Source organism: Lissotriton helveticus, chromosome 5_2, assembly GCF_964261635.1.
Source record: "Lissotriton helveticus chromosome 5_2, aLisHel1.1, whole genome shotgun sequence".
NCBI classification, from domain to species: domain Eukaryota; kingdom Metazoa; phylum Chordata; class Amphibia; order Caudata; family Salamandridae; genus Lissotriton; species Lissotriton helveticus.
This window is the reverse complement of record NC_136066.1, coordinates 15,749,654-15,767,060: the sequence shown is the minus strand read 5'-3', so window position 1 is coordinate 15,767,060 and position 17,407 is coordinate 15,749,654. Positions and strand designations below refer to the sequence as shown.

The 17,407-nt window shown below is 51.1% G+C and overlaps 1 protein-coding gene across 1 annotated transcript in view; it reads left to right on the top strand.

The window, feature by feature from the left end:
- COL27A1 (collagen type XXVII alpha 1 chain) overlaps positions 1-17,407 on the top strand; it is a 1,232,768-nt gene that overhangs the window by 748,653 nt on the left and 466,708 nt on the right. The window contains exon 23 of the mRNA XM_078646681.1: positions 10,661-10,714. Within this exon, the coding sequence (XP_078502807.1) occupies positions 10,661-10,714 (54 nt within the window). The remainder of the gene's footprint in view (positions 1-10,660; positions 10,715-17,407) is intronic.

Genomic DNA, 17,407 nt, shown 5'->3' with positions numbered 1-17,407 from the left:
TCAAGTTTTTCCTGAAAATAAGCAAATTAGAGGTGCTCCGCAGAGACAACGGCACTGTCCCCGAGGCCTTCCATTCCTTCATGGTCATTGTCCCCAGGCCTTCCATTCCTTCATGGTCACTGTCCCCAGGCCTTCCATTCCTTCATGGTCACTGTCCCCAGGCCTACAATTCCTTCATGGTCACTGTCCTGAGGCATTCCATTCCTTCATGGTCACTGTCCCTGAGGCCTTCCATTCCTTCATAGTCACTGTCCCTAGGCCTTCCATTCCTTCATGGTCACTGTTCCCAGGCCTTCCCTTCCTCATGGTCACTGTCCCCGAAGCCTTCCCTTCCTTCATGGTCACTGTCCCCAGGCCTTCCCTTCCTTCATTGTCACTGTCCCCAGGCTTTCCATTCATTCATGGTCACTGTCCCTGAGGCCTTCCATTCATTCACTGTCACTGTCCCCAGGCCTTCCATTCCTTCATGGTCACTGTCCCCAGGCCTTCCATTCTTTCATGGTCACTGTCCCCGAGACCTTCATTCCTTCATGGTCACTGTCCCCAGGTCTTCCATTCCTTCATGGTCACTGTCCTCGAGGCCTTCACTTCCTCATGGTCACTGTCCCCGAGGCCTTCCATTCCTTCATGATCACTGTCCCAGGCCTTCCATTCCTTCATGGTCACTGTCCCTGAGGCCTTCCCATCCTCATGGTCACTGTCCCCAGGCCTTCCCTTCCCTTGCAGTCACTGTCCCCAACACCTTTCATTCCCTTGCAGTCACTGTCCCCAGGCATTCCATTCCTTCATGGTCACTGTCCCAAGACCTTCCATTCCTTCATAGTCACTGTCCCCAGACCTTCCATTCCTCATAGTCACTGTCCCCAGGCCTTCCATTCCTTCATGGTCACTGTCCCCGAGACCTTCCATTCCTTCATGGTCACTGTCCCCAGGCCTACAATTCCTTCATGGTCACTGTCCCTGAGGCCTTCCATTCCTTCATGGTCATTGTCCTGAGGCATTCCATTCCTTCATGGTCACTGTCCCCGAGGCTTCCATTCCTTCATAGTCACTGTCCCGAGGCCTTCCATTCCTTCATGGTCACTGTTCCCCGAAGCCTTCCCTTCCTTCATGGTCACTGTTCCCAGGCCTTCCCTTCCTCATGGTCACTGTCCCCGAAGCCTTCCCTTCCTTCATGGTCACTGTCCCCAGGCCTTCCCTTCCTACATGGTCACTGTCTCCAGGCTTTCCATTCATTCATGGTCACTGTCCCTGAGGCCCTCCATTCATTCACTGTCACTGTCCTCAGGCCTTCCATTCCTTCATGGTCACTGTCCCCAGGCCTTCCATTCTTTCATGGTCACTGTGCCCGAGACCTTCCATTCCTTCATGGTCACTGTCCCCAGGTCTTCCATTTCTTCATGGTCATGGCCCGAGGCCTTCACTTCCTCATGGTCACTGTCCCCAAGGCCTTCCATCTCTTCATGATCACTGTCCCAGGCCTTCCATTCCTTCATGGTCACTGTCCCTGAGGCCTTCCCATCCTCATGGTCACTGTCCCCAGGCCTTCCCTTCCCTTGCAGTCACTGTCCCCAAGACCTTTCATTCCCTTGCAGTCACTGTCCCCAGGCATTCCATTCCTTCATGGTCACTGTCCCAAGACCTTCCATTCCTTCATAGTCACTGTCCCCAGACCTTCCATTCCTCATAGTCACTGTCCCCAGGCCTTCCATTCCTTCATGGTCACTGTCCCCAGACCTTCCATTCCTTCATGGTGACTGTCCCCAGGCCTTCCATTCCTTCATGGTCACGGTGCCAAGGCCTCCCATTCCTTCATGGTCACTGTCCCCATCACTGTCCCGAGGCCTCCATTCTTTCATGGTCACTGTCCCGAGGCCTTTCATTCCTTCATGGTCACTGTCCCCGAGGCCTTCCATTCCTTCACGGTCACTGTCCCCGAGGCCTTCCCTTCCTCTTGGTCACTGTTCCCAGGGCTTCGATTCCTTCATGGTCATTGCCCCGAGACCTTCCATTCCTTCATGGTCACTGTCCCCAGGCCTTCCTTTCCTCATGGTCACTGTCCCCCAGACCTTCCATTCCTTCATGGCCACTGTCACCAGGCATTCCATTCCTTCATGTTCACTGTCCCCTTCACTGTCCCTGAGGCCTTCCATTCCTTCATGGTCACTGTCCCTGAGGCCTTCCACTCCTCGTTGTCACTGTCCCCAGGCCTTCCATTTCTTCATGGTCACTGTCCCTGACGCCTTCAATTCCTTCAAGGTCACTGTCCCCAGGCCTTACATTCCTTCATGGTCACTGTCCCCAGGCCTTCCATTCCTTCACAGTCACTGTCCCCAGGCCTTCCATTCCTTCACAGTCACTGTCCCCAGGCCTTCCATTCCTTCACAGTCACTGTCCCCAGGCCTTCCATTCCTTCATGGTCACTGTCCCCGAGGCCTTCCATTCCTTCATGGTCACTGTCCGCAGGCCTTCCATTCCTTCACAGTCACTTTCCCCAGGCCTTCCATTCCTTCATGGTCACTGTCCCCGAGGCCTTCCATTCCTTCGCAAGATCGCTGACATCCACGACAGCTTCAACACCACGACCGCCCCGACTACGCCAGACTCCACCACCCCTGTGAGCACTACCAGCGCCATCAGCCTGACCTCCTGGTCCAAAGTCAACGACGACGAGACAAGCAAGGTCATGAACTCCATCCACTCAGGGTCTTCGTCAGACCCGTGCCCACACCACGTATTCAACAAAGCAGACGCAGCCATTGCACCCCAACTAGGGAAAGGTCATTAACATCTCCTTCGAAACAGCGACATTCCCGGAAAGCTGGAAGCACGCCGAAATCAACGCCCTCCTCAAGAATCCCAAGGCGGATCCCAAGGACCTCAAGTACTTCCGGCCCACCTCCCTTCTCCCGTTCCCAACGAAGGTCATCGAAAAAATCATCAACAAGCAACTGGCCCGCCACCTGGAAGGCAACAACATCCTGGACCCATCCATATCCGGATTCAGACGAAACCACAGCACCGAGACAGCCCTCGTCGCCGCCACAGACGACATCAGGCCCAACTAGACAACGGCAAAACATCAGCCCTCATACTCCTGGACCTGTCGGCCGCCTTCGACACGGTCTGCCATCGCACTCTAAAGACACGCCTGCTAGAAGCCGGAATCCAAAAGAAGGCCCTTGACTGGACCATGTCCTTCCTCTCTGGCAGAACCCAGAGCGTCCGCTTCCCACCCTTCCAATCCGAAGCCACCAACATCATCTGTGGCGTCCTCTAGGGCTCATCCCTCAGCCCGACTCTGTTCAACATCTACATGTCCCCCTCTCGCACAAGTGGCCCGCCATCACGACCGCAACATCATCTCCGACGACACCCAGCTCATTCTCTCCCTCACCAAGGACCCACACACCGCCAAAACCAACCTTCACGAGGGAATGAAGGCCGCCGCCGACTGGATGAGGAGCAGCCGTCTGAAGCTGAACTCGGACAAGACGGAGGTCCTCATCCTCGGACCCACCCCCTCAGCCTGGGACGACTACTGGTGGCCGACTACACTGGGAACAGCACCAACACCCACCAACCATGCACGCAACCTAGGAGTCATCCTCGGCTCCTCCCTCTCCATGTCTAAGCAGGTCAACGCCATCTCCTCCTCCTGCTACAACACCCTCCGCATGCTCCGCAGGATCTACAAGTGGATCCTAACCAAAACAAGAAAAACGGTAACACAGGCCCTCGTCAGCAGCAGACTGGACTACGGCAACGCACTCTACGCAGGAATCCCAGCCAAACACCTACGACGACTATAACGCATCCAAAACGCCTCCACTCGACTGATCGTCAACGTCCCCCACCGCATCCACATCACCCCCCACCTGAGAGACCTACACTGGCTCCCCGTCGACAAGAGGATCACCTTCAGGCTCCTCACCCACACACACAAAGCACTCCACAACACCGGACCAGCATATCTCAACAGACGACTCAGCTTCTACACCCCCACCCGCGGACTCTGCTCCGGCAGCCTCGCACTCGCCGCTGTCCCCCGCATCCAACGAACGACCTCGTTCGGCAGATTCTTCTCCTACCTCGCCGCCAAGACCTGGAACACCCTCCCTTCCCACATACGACAGACCCAAGACCTACTCACCTTCAGAAGACTCCTCAAGACCTGGCTCTTCGAGCAGTAGCAGCACCCCCCCTCCCCTCAGCGCCTTGGGACCCTCACGGGTAAGTAGCGCGCTCTACAAGTACTCTGATTGATTGATTCATGGTCACTGTCCCCGAGGCCTTCCATTCCTTTATGGTCACTGTCCCCAGGCCTTCCATTCCTTCATGATCACTGTCCCCGAGGCCTTCCATTCCTTTATGGTCACTGTCCCCAGGCCTTCCATTCCTTCATGATCACTGTCCCCGAGGCCTTCCATTCCTTTATGGTCACTGTCCCCAGGCCTTCCATTCCTCATGGTCACTGTCCCCATCACTGTCCCGAGGCCTTCCATTCTTTCATGGTCACTGTCCCTGAGGCCTTCCATTCTATCATGGTCACTGTCCCCATCGCTGTCCCGAGGACTTCCATTCCTTCATGGTCACTGCCCCGAGGCCTTCCATTCTTTCATGGTCACTGTCCTGAGGCCTTCCATTCCTTGCAGTCATTGTCCCCAGGCCTTCCATTCCTTCATGGTCACTGTCCCCGAGGCCTTCCAGTCCTTCATGGTCACTGTCCCAAGGCCTTCCATTCCTTGCAGTCACTGTCCCCGAGGCCTTCCATTCTTTTATGGTCACTGTCCCGAGGCCTTCCATTCCTTGCAGTCACTGTCCCCGAGGACTTTCATTCTTTCATGGTCTCTGTCCCCATCACTGTCTCCAGGCCTTCTATTCCTTTATTGTCACTGTCCCTGAGGCCTTCCATTCTTTCATGGTCACTGACCCCATCTCTGTCCCCAGGCCTTCAATTCCTTCATCGTCACTGTCCCTGAGGCCTTCCATTCTTTCATGGTCAATGTCCCCATCACTGTCCCCAGGCCTTCCATTCCTCCATGGTCATTGTCCCCAGGCCTTCCATTCTTTGATGGTCACTGTTACCAGACCTTGCCTTCCTTGCAGTCACTGTTCACATGCCTTCCATTCCTTAATGGTCACTGTCCCCAGGCCTTCTATTCCTTCACAGTCACTGTCCCCAGGCCTTCCATTCCTTCATTTCCACTGTCCCCGAGGCCTTCCATTTCTTCATGGTCACTGTCACCAGACCTTCCCTTCTTTGCAGTCACTGTACCCAGGCCTTCCATTCCTTCATTGTCACTGTCCCCAAGTCCTTCCATTTCTTCATGGTCACTGTCCCCAGGCCTTCCATTTCTTCATGATCACTGTTCCCAAGTCCTTCCATTTCTTCATGGTCACTGTGCCAAGGCCTTCCATTCCTGCATGGTCACTGCGCCTCAGGGATTGCGTCCCGGCCTCCCGTTCCTCAGTGCTCAGGCCTCTATTTACTTCTGTGCTCAGCGCACGTAAATGTCCCTGCTCGATACCTCCCACTTCTCTCTTCGGGCACCTCAGTGACCGTGCATAGACCTTCCATTCATCAGTGACCATGTATGCACCTCCAATTTCTCAGTGGCCATAAAATCCATGTTCCATTCCCCAGCATTCATGCCTGCAGCTTTAATTCCGCAGTGACCATGCATACATCTTCCATTCTCCATGGACCAAGTGTGCACCTTTTGTTTCACAGTAGCTATGTAGGCACCTTCCCTTCCACATGACCATACATGTACCTTCCGCTCTTCAGTGGCCATGCATGCACCTTCCATTCTTCAGTGACTGAGTGTATACCCTCCTTTCCCCAGTGACCACTTGTGCACTATTTATTCCCAGTGACCATGCATTCACCTTTCATTCCCTAGTGAACATGCATGCACCTTCCCTCCCCAGTTGCCATAGATACACCTTCCATTCCCCAGTGACCATGCATGTGCATTCCATTGTTCAGTGACCATGAATAAACCTTCCTTTTCCCAGTGGCCAGGCATGCACATTCCATTCTCAAATGACATGAATGAAACTTCCATTCTCAGTTAACGTGCATGCCCTTCCATTCCCCAGTGACCATGTGCTCACCTTTCATTTCTTAGTAGCCAAATATTCGCCTTCTTTTCCTTAGTGACCATACATGCACCTTTTGTTCTCCAGTAAACATGCATGCCCCTTCCATTCCCAGTGACCATGCATGCCCCTTCTATTCTCAGTGACCATGCATACCCCTTCGACTCCCAGTGACCATGCATACCCCTTTCACTCCCAGTGACCATGCATGCCCCTTCCACTCCCAGTGACCATGCATGACCCTTCCACTCCCAGTGACCATGCATGCCCCTTCCCATTCCCAGTGACCATGCATACCCCTTCCACTCCCAGTGACCATGCATGCCCCTTCCACTCCCAGTGACCAGGCATGCCCCTTCTATTCCCAGTGACCATGCATACCCCTTCCACTCCCAGTGACCATGCATACCCCTTCCACTCCCAGTGACCATGCATGCCCCTTCCATTCCCAGTGTCCATGCATGCCCCTTCTATTCCCAGTGACCATGCATGCCCCTTCCATTCCCAATGACCATGCACACCCCTTCCACTCCCAGTGACCATGCATACCCCTTCCACTCCCAGTGTCCATGCATGCCCCTTCCATTCCCAGTGACCATGCATGACCCTTCTATTCCCAGTGACCATGCATGCCCCTTCTATTCTCAGTGACCATGCATGCACCTTCCACTCCCAGTGACCATGCATGCCCCTTCTATTCCCAGTGACCATGCATACCCCTTCCACTCCTAGTGACCATGCATGACCCTTCCACTCCCAGTGACCATGCATGCCCCTTCCATTCCCAGTGACCATGCATGCCCCTTCCATTCCCAGTGACCATGCATGCCCCTTCTATTCCCAGTGACCATGCATGCCCCTTCCACTCCCAGTGACCATGCATGCCCCTTCCATTCCCAGTGACCATGCATGACCCTTCTATTCCCAGTGACCATGCATGCCCCTTCTATTCTCAGTGACCATGCATGCACCTTCCACTCCCAGTGACCATGCATGCCCCTTCTATTCCCAGTGACCATACATGCCCCTTCTATTCTCAGTGACCATGCATGCACCTTCCACTCCCAGTGACCATGCATGCCCCTTCTATTCCCAGTGACCATGCATACCCCTTCCACTCCTAGTGACCATGCATGCCCCTTTCATTCCCAGTGACCATGCATGCCCCTTCTATTCCCAGTGACCATACATGCCCCTTCCACTCCCAGTGACCATGCATGCCCCTTCCATTCCCAGTGACCATGCATGCCCCTTCTATTCTCAGTGACCATGCATGCACCTTCCACTCCCAGTGACCATGCATGCCCCTTCTATTCCCAGTGACCATACATGCCCCTTCTATTCCCAGTGACCATGCATACCCCTTCCACTCCCAGTGACCATGCATGCCCCTTCCATTCCCAGTGACCATGCATACCTCTTCCATTCCCAGTGACCATGCATGCCCCTTCTATTCCCAGTGACCATGCATGCCCCTTCTATTCCCAGTGACCATGCATACCCCTTCCATTCCCAGTGACCATGCATGCCCCTTCTATTCCCAGTGACCATGCATGCCCCTTCCACTCCCAGTGACCATGCATGCCCCTTCTATTCTCAGTGACCATTTGTACACCTTCTATTCTAAGTGACCATGCATACACCTTCTATTCTCAGTGAAAATGCAAACACCTTCTATTCCCAGTGACCATGCATACACCTTCTATTCTCAGTGACAATGCAAACACATTCTATTCTCAGTGACCATTTGTACACCTTCTATTCTAAGTGACCATGCATACACCTTCTATTCTCACTGACCATGCATACACCTTCTATTCTCAGTGACAATGCAAACACCTTCTATACTCTGTGACAATTCAAACACCTTCTATTCTCAGTAACAATGCATACACCTTCTATTCCCAGTGACCATAAGCACACACCTTCTATTCCCAGTGACCATGCATACACCTTCTATTCTCAGTGACAATGCAAACACATTCTATTCTCAGTGACCATTTGTACACCTTCTATTCTCAGTGACCATGTGTACACCTTCTATTCTCACTGACCATGCATACACCTTCTATTCTCAGTGACCATGCATACACCTTCTATTCTCACTGACCATGCATACACCTTCTATTCTCAGTGACAATGCAAACACCTTCTATTCTCTGTGACAATTCAAACACCTTCTATTCTCAGTAACAATGCATACACCTTCTATTCCCAGTGACCATAAACACACACCTTCTATTCCCAGTGACCATGCATACACCGTCTATTCCCAGTGACAATGCATACACCTTCTATTCTCAATGACAATTCAAACACCTTCTATTCTCTGTGACCATGCAAACACCTTCTAGTCTCAATGTCAATGCAAACATCTTCTATTCCCAGTAACCATGCATACACCTTCTATTCCCAGTGACCATGCATGCCCCTTCCCTTTCCAGTGACCATGCATACACCTTCTATTCTCAGTGACGATTCAAACACCTTCTATTCTTAGTGACCATGTGTACACCTTCTATTCTCAGTGACCATGCATACACCTTCTATTCTCACTGACCATGCATACAGCTTCTATTCTCAGTGACAATGCAAACACCTTCTATTCTCAGTGACCATTTGTACACCTTCTATTCTCAGTGACAATGCAAATGCCTTCTATTCTCTGTGACAATTCAAACACCTTCTATTCCCAGTGACCATGCATACACCTTCTATTCCCAGTGACCATGCATGACCCTTCCATTCCCAGTGACAAATGCATGCCCCTTCCACTCCCAGTGACCAGGCATGCCCCTTTTATTCTCACTGACCATGCATACACATTCTATTCTCAATGACAATTCAAACACCTTCTATTCTCTGTGACCATGCATACACCTTCTATTCTCACTGACCATGCATACACCTTCTATTCTCACTGACCATGCAAACACCTTCTATTCTCACTGACCATGCAAACACCTTCTAGTCTCAATGTCAATGCAAACATCTTCTATTCCCAGTAACCATGCATACACTTCTATTCCCAGTGACCATGCATGCCCCTTCCCTTTCCAGTGACCATGCATGCCCCTTCTATTCCCAGTGACCATGCATAACCTTCTATTCTCAGTGACAATGCAAACACCTTCTAGTCTCAGTGTCAATGCAAACACCTTCTATTCTCAGTGACAATGCAAACACCTTCTATTCTTAGTGACCATGCATACATCTTCTATTCTCAGTGACAATTCAAACACCTTCTATTCTCAGTGACCATGTGTACACCTTCTCTTTTCAGTGACCATGCATACACCTCCTATTCTCAGTGACCATGCGTACACCTTCTATTCTCAGTGTCAATGCAAACACCTTCTATTCTCAGTGACTATGCATACACCTTCTATTCTTAGTGACCATGCATACACCTTCTATTGTCAGTGACAATGCAAACACCTATTCTCAGTGACCATGTGTACACCTTCTATTCTCAGTGACCATGCAAACACCTTCTATTCTCAGTGACAATGCAAACACCTTCTATTCTCAGTGACCATGTTTACACCTTCTATTCTCAGTGACCATGTGCACACATTGTTCTAACTAGCCATGCATACACCTTTTATTCTCAGTGACAATGCACACACCCTCTATTCTCAGTGACAATGCAAACACCTTCTATTCCCAGTGACCATGCATACACCTTCTATTCTCAATGACAATGCAAACACCTTCTATTCTTAGTGACCATGTGTACACCTTCTATGCTCAGTGACCATGCATACACCTTCTATTCTCACTGACCATGCATACACCTTCTATTCTCAGTGACCATGTGTACCCCTTCTATTCTCACTGACCATGCATACACCTTCTATTCTCAGTGACCATGCAAACACCTTCTATTCTCAGGGAAAATGCAAACACCTTCTATTCTCAGTGACCATGTTTACACCTTCTATTCTCAGTGACCATGTGCACACATTGTTCTAACTAGCCATGCATACACCTTTTATTCTCACTGATCATGCATACACCTTCTGTTCTCAGTGACAATGCATACACCTTCTATTCCCAATGACAATGCATACACCTTCTATTCCCAGTGACCATGCATACACCTTCTATTCCCAATGACAATGCAAACACCTTCTATTCTTAGTGACCATGTGTACACCTTCTATTCTCAGTGACAATGCATACACCTTCTATTCTCAATGACAATGCAAACACCTTCTATTCTTAGTGACCATGTGTACACCTTCTATTTTCAGTGACCATGCATACACCTTCTATTCTCAATGACAATGCAAACACCTTCTATTCTTGGTGACCATGTGTACACCTTCTATGCTCAGTGACCATGCATACACCTTCTATTCTCACTGACCATGCATACACCTTCTATTCTCAGTGACCATGTGTACCCCTTCTATTCTCACTGACCATGCATACACCTTCTATTCTCAGTGACCATATAAACACCTTCTGTTTCTCAGTGACCATGTGTACACCTTCTAATTCTCAGTGACCGTGCCCATTGCCTCAGATGCCTCTCTGTGTTTTGTTTCAGGGCCAGCCAGGTAGAAAAGGATTCCCTGGGATGGTCGGCCCTGTTGGCCCAAAGGTGAGAGTGTGAGTGGGACGGGGACTGTTTGTAGGGGGGTTAGTGTTGAGGTCAGGCTTCGGGTCAGTGTGTGGAGGTTTCCCACTGAAAGACAGTGTAAGGCGGGAACTCTGCTTTGAGGTGAGAAAGAGTCAAGTGTGAAAGAATTAAGGTATTGACATATATATTTACAATGTTGGCCTTTTGAATAGGTTTGTAACTTGACATGCGGTGCCGTCTGTTGCTGAAGTCCACCCCAGATGTTATTTTTGAGGACACCATGCAGATCTCAGTATATTGACCGTCTCTCTGACAGTCCGAACCTCCCGTCGGTCTCTGCTGAGACTGTGAAACCCACCTCTGGGATATCTGGAATACAAACCCTCATTCAGAGACCGGAGGAAGCACCGGGCACTACAGAACCTCCAGGGCACCGTCTTAAACCGGGGGCGTTTGCAGCATGAATCTTTCCTGGATTCACTTGCTGTGCATTATTCCACCATCTAGTGGTTGGGTCTGGAATTCTCCCCAAAATCTTTTGTCCTTCTCACAGGCTTTTTTGTTGGTGGGCGTCGACGGACCTCCATTTGGTGTCCGCTTGTGACATTGTTGTGCTTCCTGCAGAACCTCCCACCTGTGGTCGCCTTCTTAAGATTATTTTATTCATAGTTGTGTCTGGCTGCATGCTTGGAAGAACTTAACCGAAGATAGTGAGAAGTTCATCAAAAGTCCACTACCGAAGTTACGAAAAACATCTAAAGAACGTAAACACCTGGTCTGAAACCTTTGCCTGCCCAAAGACCATCATAGTGAGGACTGCAATGACTGTCCTATGTTCACACCTAAGACCCTGAGGGTAAGAGAGAGGCAGAGGAGTGCCCAGCACATCATTCAGGCACAACATCCCCCACCCCGGTCTCTACGAGGCTTGGGCAGCTCAAACGACGAAAGGGAGAACGTGCCAAAGGACCAGAAATGGAACCTGAGATACAGGGGGCCAAGAAGACATCTAGAACCGAGGTAAGAGAACCATCATCCTCAAAAAACGTACCAGAGTTGCAAAAATCCAACTCAAAAACCTCGAAGGGAGCCTAAGTGTCAAAGCACTCTACACCCTCAGCCACAACCGGAGACAAGGAATGCCTCTGTACCTTAGAAAGGGACACCGCAGCAAGCAAAACACCTGACACGGCCAAGACGAAGGAGGGACGAGGAATGGACCCTTCAACGTTGAAACATGAAACGTCACGAACAGACCATCACAGTTCACCGACCGATTTGTCTATGAACGACTCTTCGACGTCAAAGAGGAAGATGAGGGAGAGTTAATAACATTTACTGCTAAAAAGAGAGCAAATACAACCAATAAAGTGTGACCCAAGCATTACAAGGTCCACAAGATAAGCATAGTACCTACCCTATTAAGACGGTAACAGAGAAAAAAACTAAAAAAGAAAAGAAACAAAAATATTAGATTGCGTGACAGAGGAGGGTCAGAAACACCGATGGGGATGAGAAGTCACAGGGGAAGTACACACCTGTATTAATACAGTTCATACGTTTCTATGAAAATTCAGTCCCATAAGAAGTTCTGCAATTCCTGATCCACATTTAATCCCCCGCTCTTGGGGGCAAATTTATCAGGTAGTTGCATTACCCTTGCGCCCCGCAAGTGGGCGCAAGGGTGGCGCAACTAAGTAAGATTTATCAAGCCGTGCATGGGGACCTTACATGGCCTCGAGTATAACGATAAATCTAGGGTAACGCTGTGCAGCGCAGATCGCTGTACGCATTACTCTGCCCAGGTAGGCGTTCCGAGGGCGTTGTGGGGGCGTACCAAGGGCGATCCGAGGGCGTTCCGAGGGCGTTGTGGGGCGTTCCAAGGGCGTTGTGGGGGTGTTCCAAGGGCGTTGTGGGGGTGTTCCAAGGGCGTTCCCAGGTCGTTGTGGGGGTGTTCCACGCTTCCATCCATGTATTTTGACACATTCACAGATTTGCCATTACTGGTAGACCTGGGAATGCGTCAAATGATGCGTATCCCCAGGTGAGGCGTAACAAGGAGAAATATCTTTATGTTCGAGGCATGCGAGCTGCAGATCACATGCTCTGCATACTCCTGCCATCTAGTGTTGGGTCCGGATGTTTGCAAGTTGTTTTTGTTTGAAGAAGTCTTTGCAGTCAGGAGGTAGGGTGACTGCTCCTTTCAATGATGGTGTGCATCTGCAATGACTCTATTGTTGGATTGTTTTTTTCCCGCCATCGGGTGCGGACGTGTATTGCTACGCTCCACTTCGGAATCGTTCCTCTGGTTCCCCTCGGTGTGCAACTCACTACCCTCGATGGTATTGTCTTTGAACGCGTTTCCCTTCTCCGTGGTTCGACTCGACCATCAACAAATCTCCATTTAATAGGAAGATTGCGGGTGTCCTTCCGGCCTATCCGCGTCTATTCACTTCCTTGTCGATGGAACAGACTCCATATAAATTCTGCCTCCTGTGCCATGGGAAATACCCCTGTACTGACTTGCATGAGGTGTGTAATTTGTGCTTGTCTCCAGAGCACAAGGAACAAGACTGCTACCCGTGCCGATCCTTCGGATCGAAGAAAACGCTCCGTGATCGTCAGGCTCGACGTCGAGAGATGCAGCGTCAACATTTCATGCTCCAGCAAACCTTCTGAAGGAATCCTCTGTCCCTTCATAGCAAGTACACTAGGGGTTGTATGCATTTTCAACAAAGCACCCATTATTCTCAATCTGAAAGCTGTACAAAACAAATAAGTGAACTACCTATACCAGCAGAACCAAGCCACCAAAGGTCAACTAATTACCGCGTGACTTCGACAGCAATCAATCAATAACAGTGTGACTCTTTGGTGACATCTCACCAATCCAAGCACAACTTGTCAAGTCAGATAGTCATTTGCTGAGTGGCTTTTTCCTTGAATGAAAGAACAATACACAGCCTTTTCTTCACTGAAAGTACACAAACAAAATAAATCTTGTCTACTCAACCTAAACAGGAAGAAATCAGCAGGCTAAACAAAAAGAAATCTCACAATCGATAGAAACTTGACTGGTTCCTCAGCAGCAATTGTCAAACACAATTCACATGCAAACAGACTTCCAGCCAGCGACAGCCACCTCTAGGTAGGGCACCTTACTCCTGTGCACCAAGGAATACATAATACCAACTTAAAATACACTTGCAAACCCTGAAAAGGAAACTTGTTAGAAAGAAATCCTATCTGTTTAAATGTGTCATCTTGCAAAACACACTGACTTTTTTGCAGACAAGTTCAACAATAATATCTTGAGATCTTGGATTTTGACAAATAAGATTCCCAAATCAACCAATAACCAACCACAAGTTCTACGCAAATCACAAATAAGACATCAGAACTACTGTTGGACTTGGCCCGCAGGGCTGGTTCACCCCTGAACTTTTTGCCTTATGTGTGACCCTGTGTCAGTGATTTTTGGGTCTCTGCGCACTTTTCCCTGGGTCCCAGAGTGAAAGTGCGTGCGTGTAGTATGGCTGGCCTGCCCTCCCATAGGAATGCATGGGGAATGTGTGTGTCCCTGGTAGTTCCGGGAGTGCAGGCTCGAGTTTAGTATGTGTAAACTCGTGAGAATGAATGCTGCGAGATGGTGTCTGCGGCATGTATGTGTCTAGAAGGGAAGTGCTACTTCTGGACATTGAGATATGTGTGCAGTGAGGGTGCTGGAGTGTGATTGGCTGGAGCTGGCTGGCATGCCAGGCTCCAGGAAGTCTGGATGGGTCTGCCCGGTGGTGAGTGGGAGATTAGCATGAGTGATGTGTGGGAGGAGTGTACCTGTGTCCTGGATGGGCTGGGTTTTCCCCACACAATGCTGGCTCCGCCCCCCTGTGGTGTGTCTAACGACCCTAGCCTCCCCAGTGAAAGAAATGGGTGGTTGGGCCATCAAGAGTGCTCCAGAGCCAGCTGCGACTGGTTTTCCCCCCACCCTGCACCTTGAAACAAAGGATTTGTTAGTATAAGAAGGGGCTGTGTCCCCTTGGAAAATGTTCTGCTTTTGGATCCTGCCAGAGGGGGCTGTTGCTGCTGCTGGGGCCAGGAGGACCGCCACTTGGACTGTCTCCCTGCCTGGAGACCCAGTGTGCTGGCTCTGGCCCAGCCTTGCCCCCTCTGCCTGCCTCCAGACCCTGCTGGAGCTTGTGCTGTGCCTACAGCCCTTCAGCGCTGGGGAGCGCTGGAATCCCTTGCCTAGCGCTTGAGAGCGCTTTATTTGGCCCGGTGGCGCTTGGGAGCGCCTTTTCTTGGAGGCTAGCGCTTTGAGAGCCAGCCGGTGCCCACCCGGCATCAGCCCGAAATTGCGGTGCCTAGCGAGTGCCTACCTCGCTTTATATTTGCTCAGGAGGCCGGTGCCCACCCGGCATTGCCCAGGTCCGTTATTTATTGGAATCACGAGGGAGCCCACTCCTCGGATCCTGGGAGCCCGCCTGCCTGCCTAAAAACGAGCCGCCGCGCTGCCCGCGGCGACCCGGAAGCACTGGGCCGGCTGACCAATTGCAGCGCGGCCCGAGACAGGCAACCCGGAAGTCCCGCCCCTCACAGCAGAGAAGCTGCCGGCCGGGTCCCCGAGGCTCCCGAGTGGAGAGGAGAGCCCCGGGACGAGTGAAAAGGAGCCCCGCCGCCCAGGAAGAGTCCTGGTCCTTTGAGGCCCCGGAGAGGAAGAGGAGGCCGCCCGCGGCACCAGAGCCGCCGCCCAACAGCCGGTGAGTGAAAGCCGGCTAGGGAGAGAGGCGCGAGGTCGCGCACCCTCTCCCCCCCCTGCCTCTACTCGGGCGGCCCCACGTGACAGCGGGCCGCTCCACCAGGGCGCACAGTTGTTTCCCGAGTCCCCCAGAGGTGGGGATTCCCACAGAAGCGCCCCCACATGTTCGAGGGTCCCCCGTGAGGGGCCCCGACGCCCACATCATTGTTGAGGAGCCCGGAGAGGCTCCTGGGGGCTATTTGTTCTTTGAGCCCAGAGAGGCTCTGAGTATGCCATTCCCTCGAGTTGGAGCCCAGAGAGGCTCCAGCCCTTTTGCGTTGCGAGCCCCAGAGAGGCTCGAGTGCCCATTTTCCTTTTGAGAGCCCTGAGAGGCTCTGGGGGCCCAGTGGTCCTGGAAAGAAGTGCCTGAGAGAGGCTCAGGGCGCCAGTTCTTGTCCAGGAGCCCAGAGAGGCCCCAACGTTGCCCTAACTTTCCCTGCACCAGTTGCCCAGCACTTTGTGGGCAACTGCCACGTTTAGGCCCTGACATTGGGACACAGGGACTGTCACAGGTGGTGACTGATCTGAGTTTTGCGCAACTGTGTTTATTGCTACACCTCTGAATGTATTGTGATGCATCATGTGTTTTCCCTTCATACACCTCTGAATGAATGTTATGCATTGCATCATGTGTTATGTTCTTACACCCCTACAGGTATTGTGATACATAGGTGGTTGTTTTCTCCCTAGTACAGGTGGTGCTAGTGAGGTCCTGTTACCAGTGATTACTGGTTGTGTGCTCTATTTTTATATTGTGTGCTACACTGATTTTACTTTCTACAAGTGCTAAGTTCTAAAAGTGCTGATACCCCTGACAGTGGTCCAAGTGGCCCTGTCCTGTACAAATATCCCTTGTAAATTCTGCCCGTGCCTGTTGGCACAGTGTAACAAGATGTGTGTTTTATCTAATGTGTTTTGGTGTAATACAAAGGCTATTTTTATATAACCTTGTGTGGAGTTTCCTTTGTGGTGGGCCTTTGGTTGTTGTTGCTGGGGTGCATGCGCAAATACTTAACTTACATCGCCTCCAAGTTTAGCCTTGCTGCTCGCGCCACGTTACCTAGAGGGCGAGTAGGGGTTATCTTGGCGTGTAACTCCCTTGCCCTGACTTGGGTGTGGTGGTCTCTGACTGACTTTGGCGAAAGCCCTGGCCAGCCGGGGATCCCATTTCCAACATTGGCGGCAAGCGGTGAGGATAAGGATTTGTGTTTGCGTTGTACCACAGTAGCGGCTGGCCGCACTTCAAAGCTCTACATTTTTAGATAACCACATTTTGGGGATTATTGTTGTTGGTAAAATTCCATTGTTTCTTCTCCTGAAGAGTGTCATTTGATAATTGTGTCCTGTACATTTGTCCCCCGCCCTGCTTCCAGAGTTTGGTACCTGTGTCACTTTTGGTCAGGTTGAGAAGTCAGGGGTGGTAGAAACTGCCTTACCGATCCGAGGGGAGGGTGTGTGTGGATGAATGGTGTGTTTTCCTGGACGCATGAGTGAGTTCTTTTTTAAGGAGAGTGTGGAAGTTTTGGAATTGTGTACTCCTACTTCAGATTGCAAGGTCCCTTGTGTTGCACGTGTCTGTGAGCATCCTGTCAAGATGGAATCTCCTTTTAACCTCTGTGGCCTGTTTAAGTACAGTGTGCATGAGTTGGTACGGTTATGTAAGGAGAGAGACATCCCAGTGAGTGAGTCAGACACCCAGTCCAAGCTTAGGGATAACATGATCCTGTGGCAGAAGAGTGACTGGGAGCGTGAGCACAGTGAGAGGGAGAGGGCCCGGGCCGCACACCATGAGGGTGGTGGGTCTGAGGGGAGCCCTGAAGAGTCTGGTGTGGAGAGTGAGTTTGACAGTGGATGGGCGCCAGCAGAGAGCGAGTACCCCCTAGATAGGGAGTCCCTTGCTGGGTCCAGTGTCAGATGTA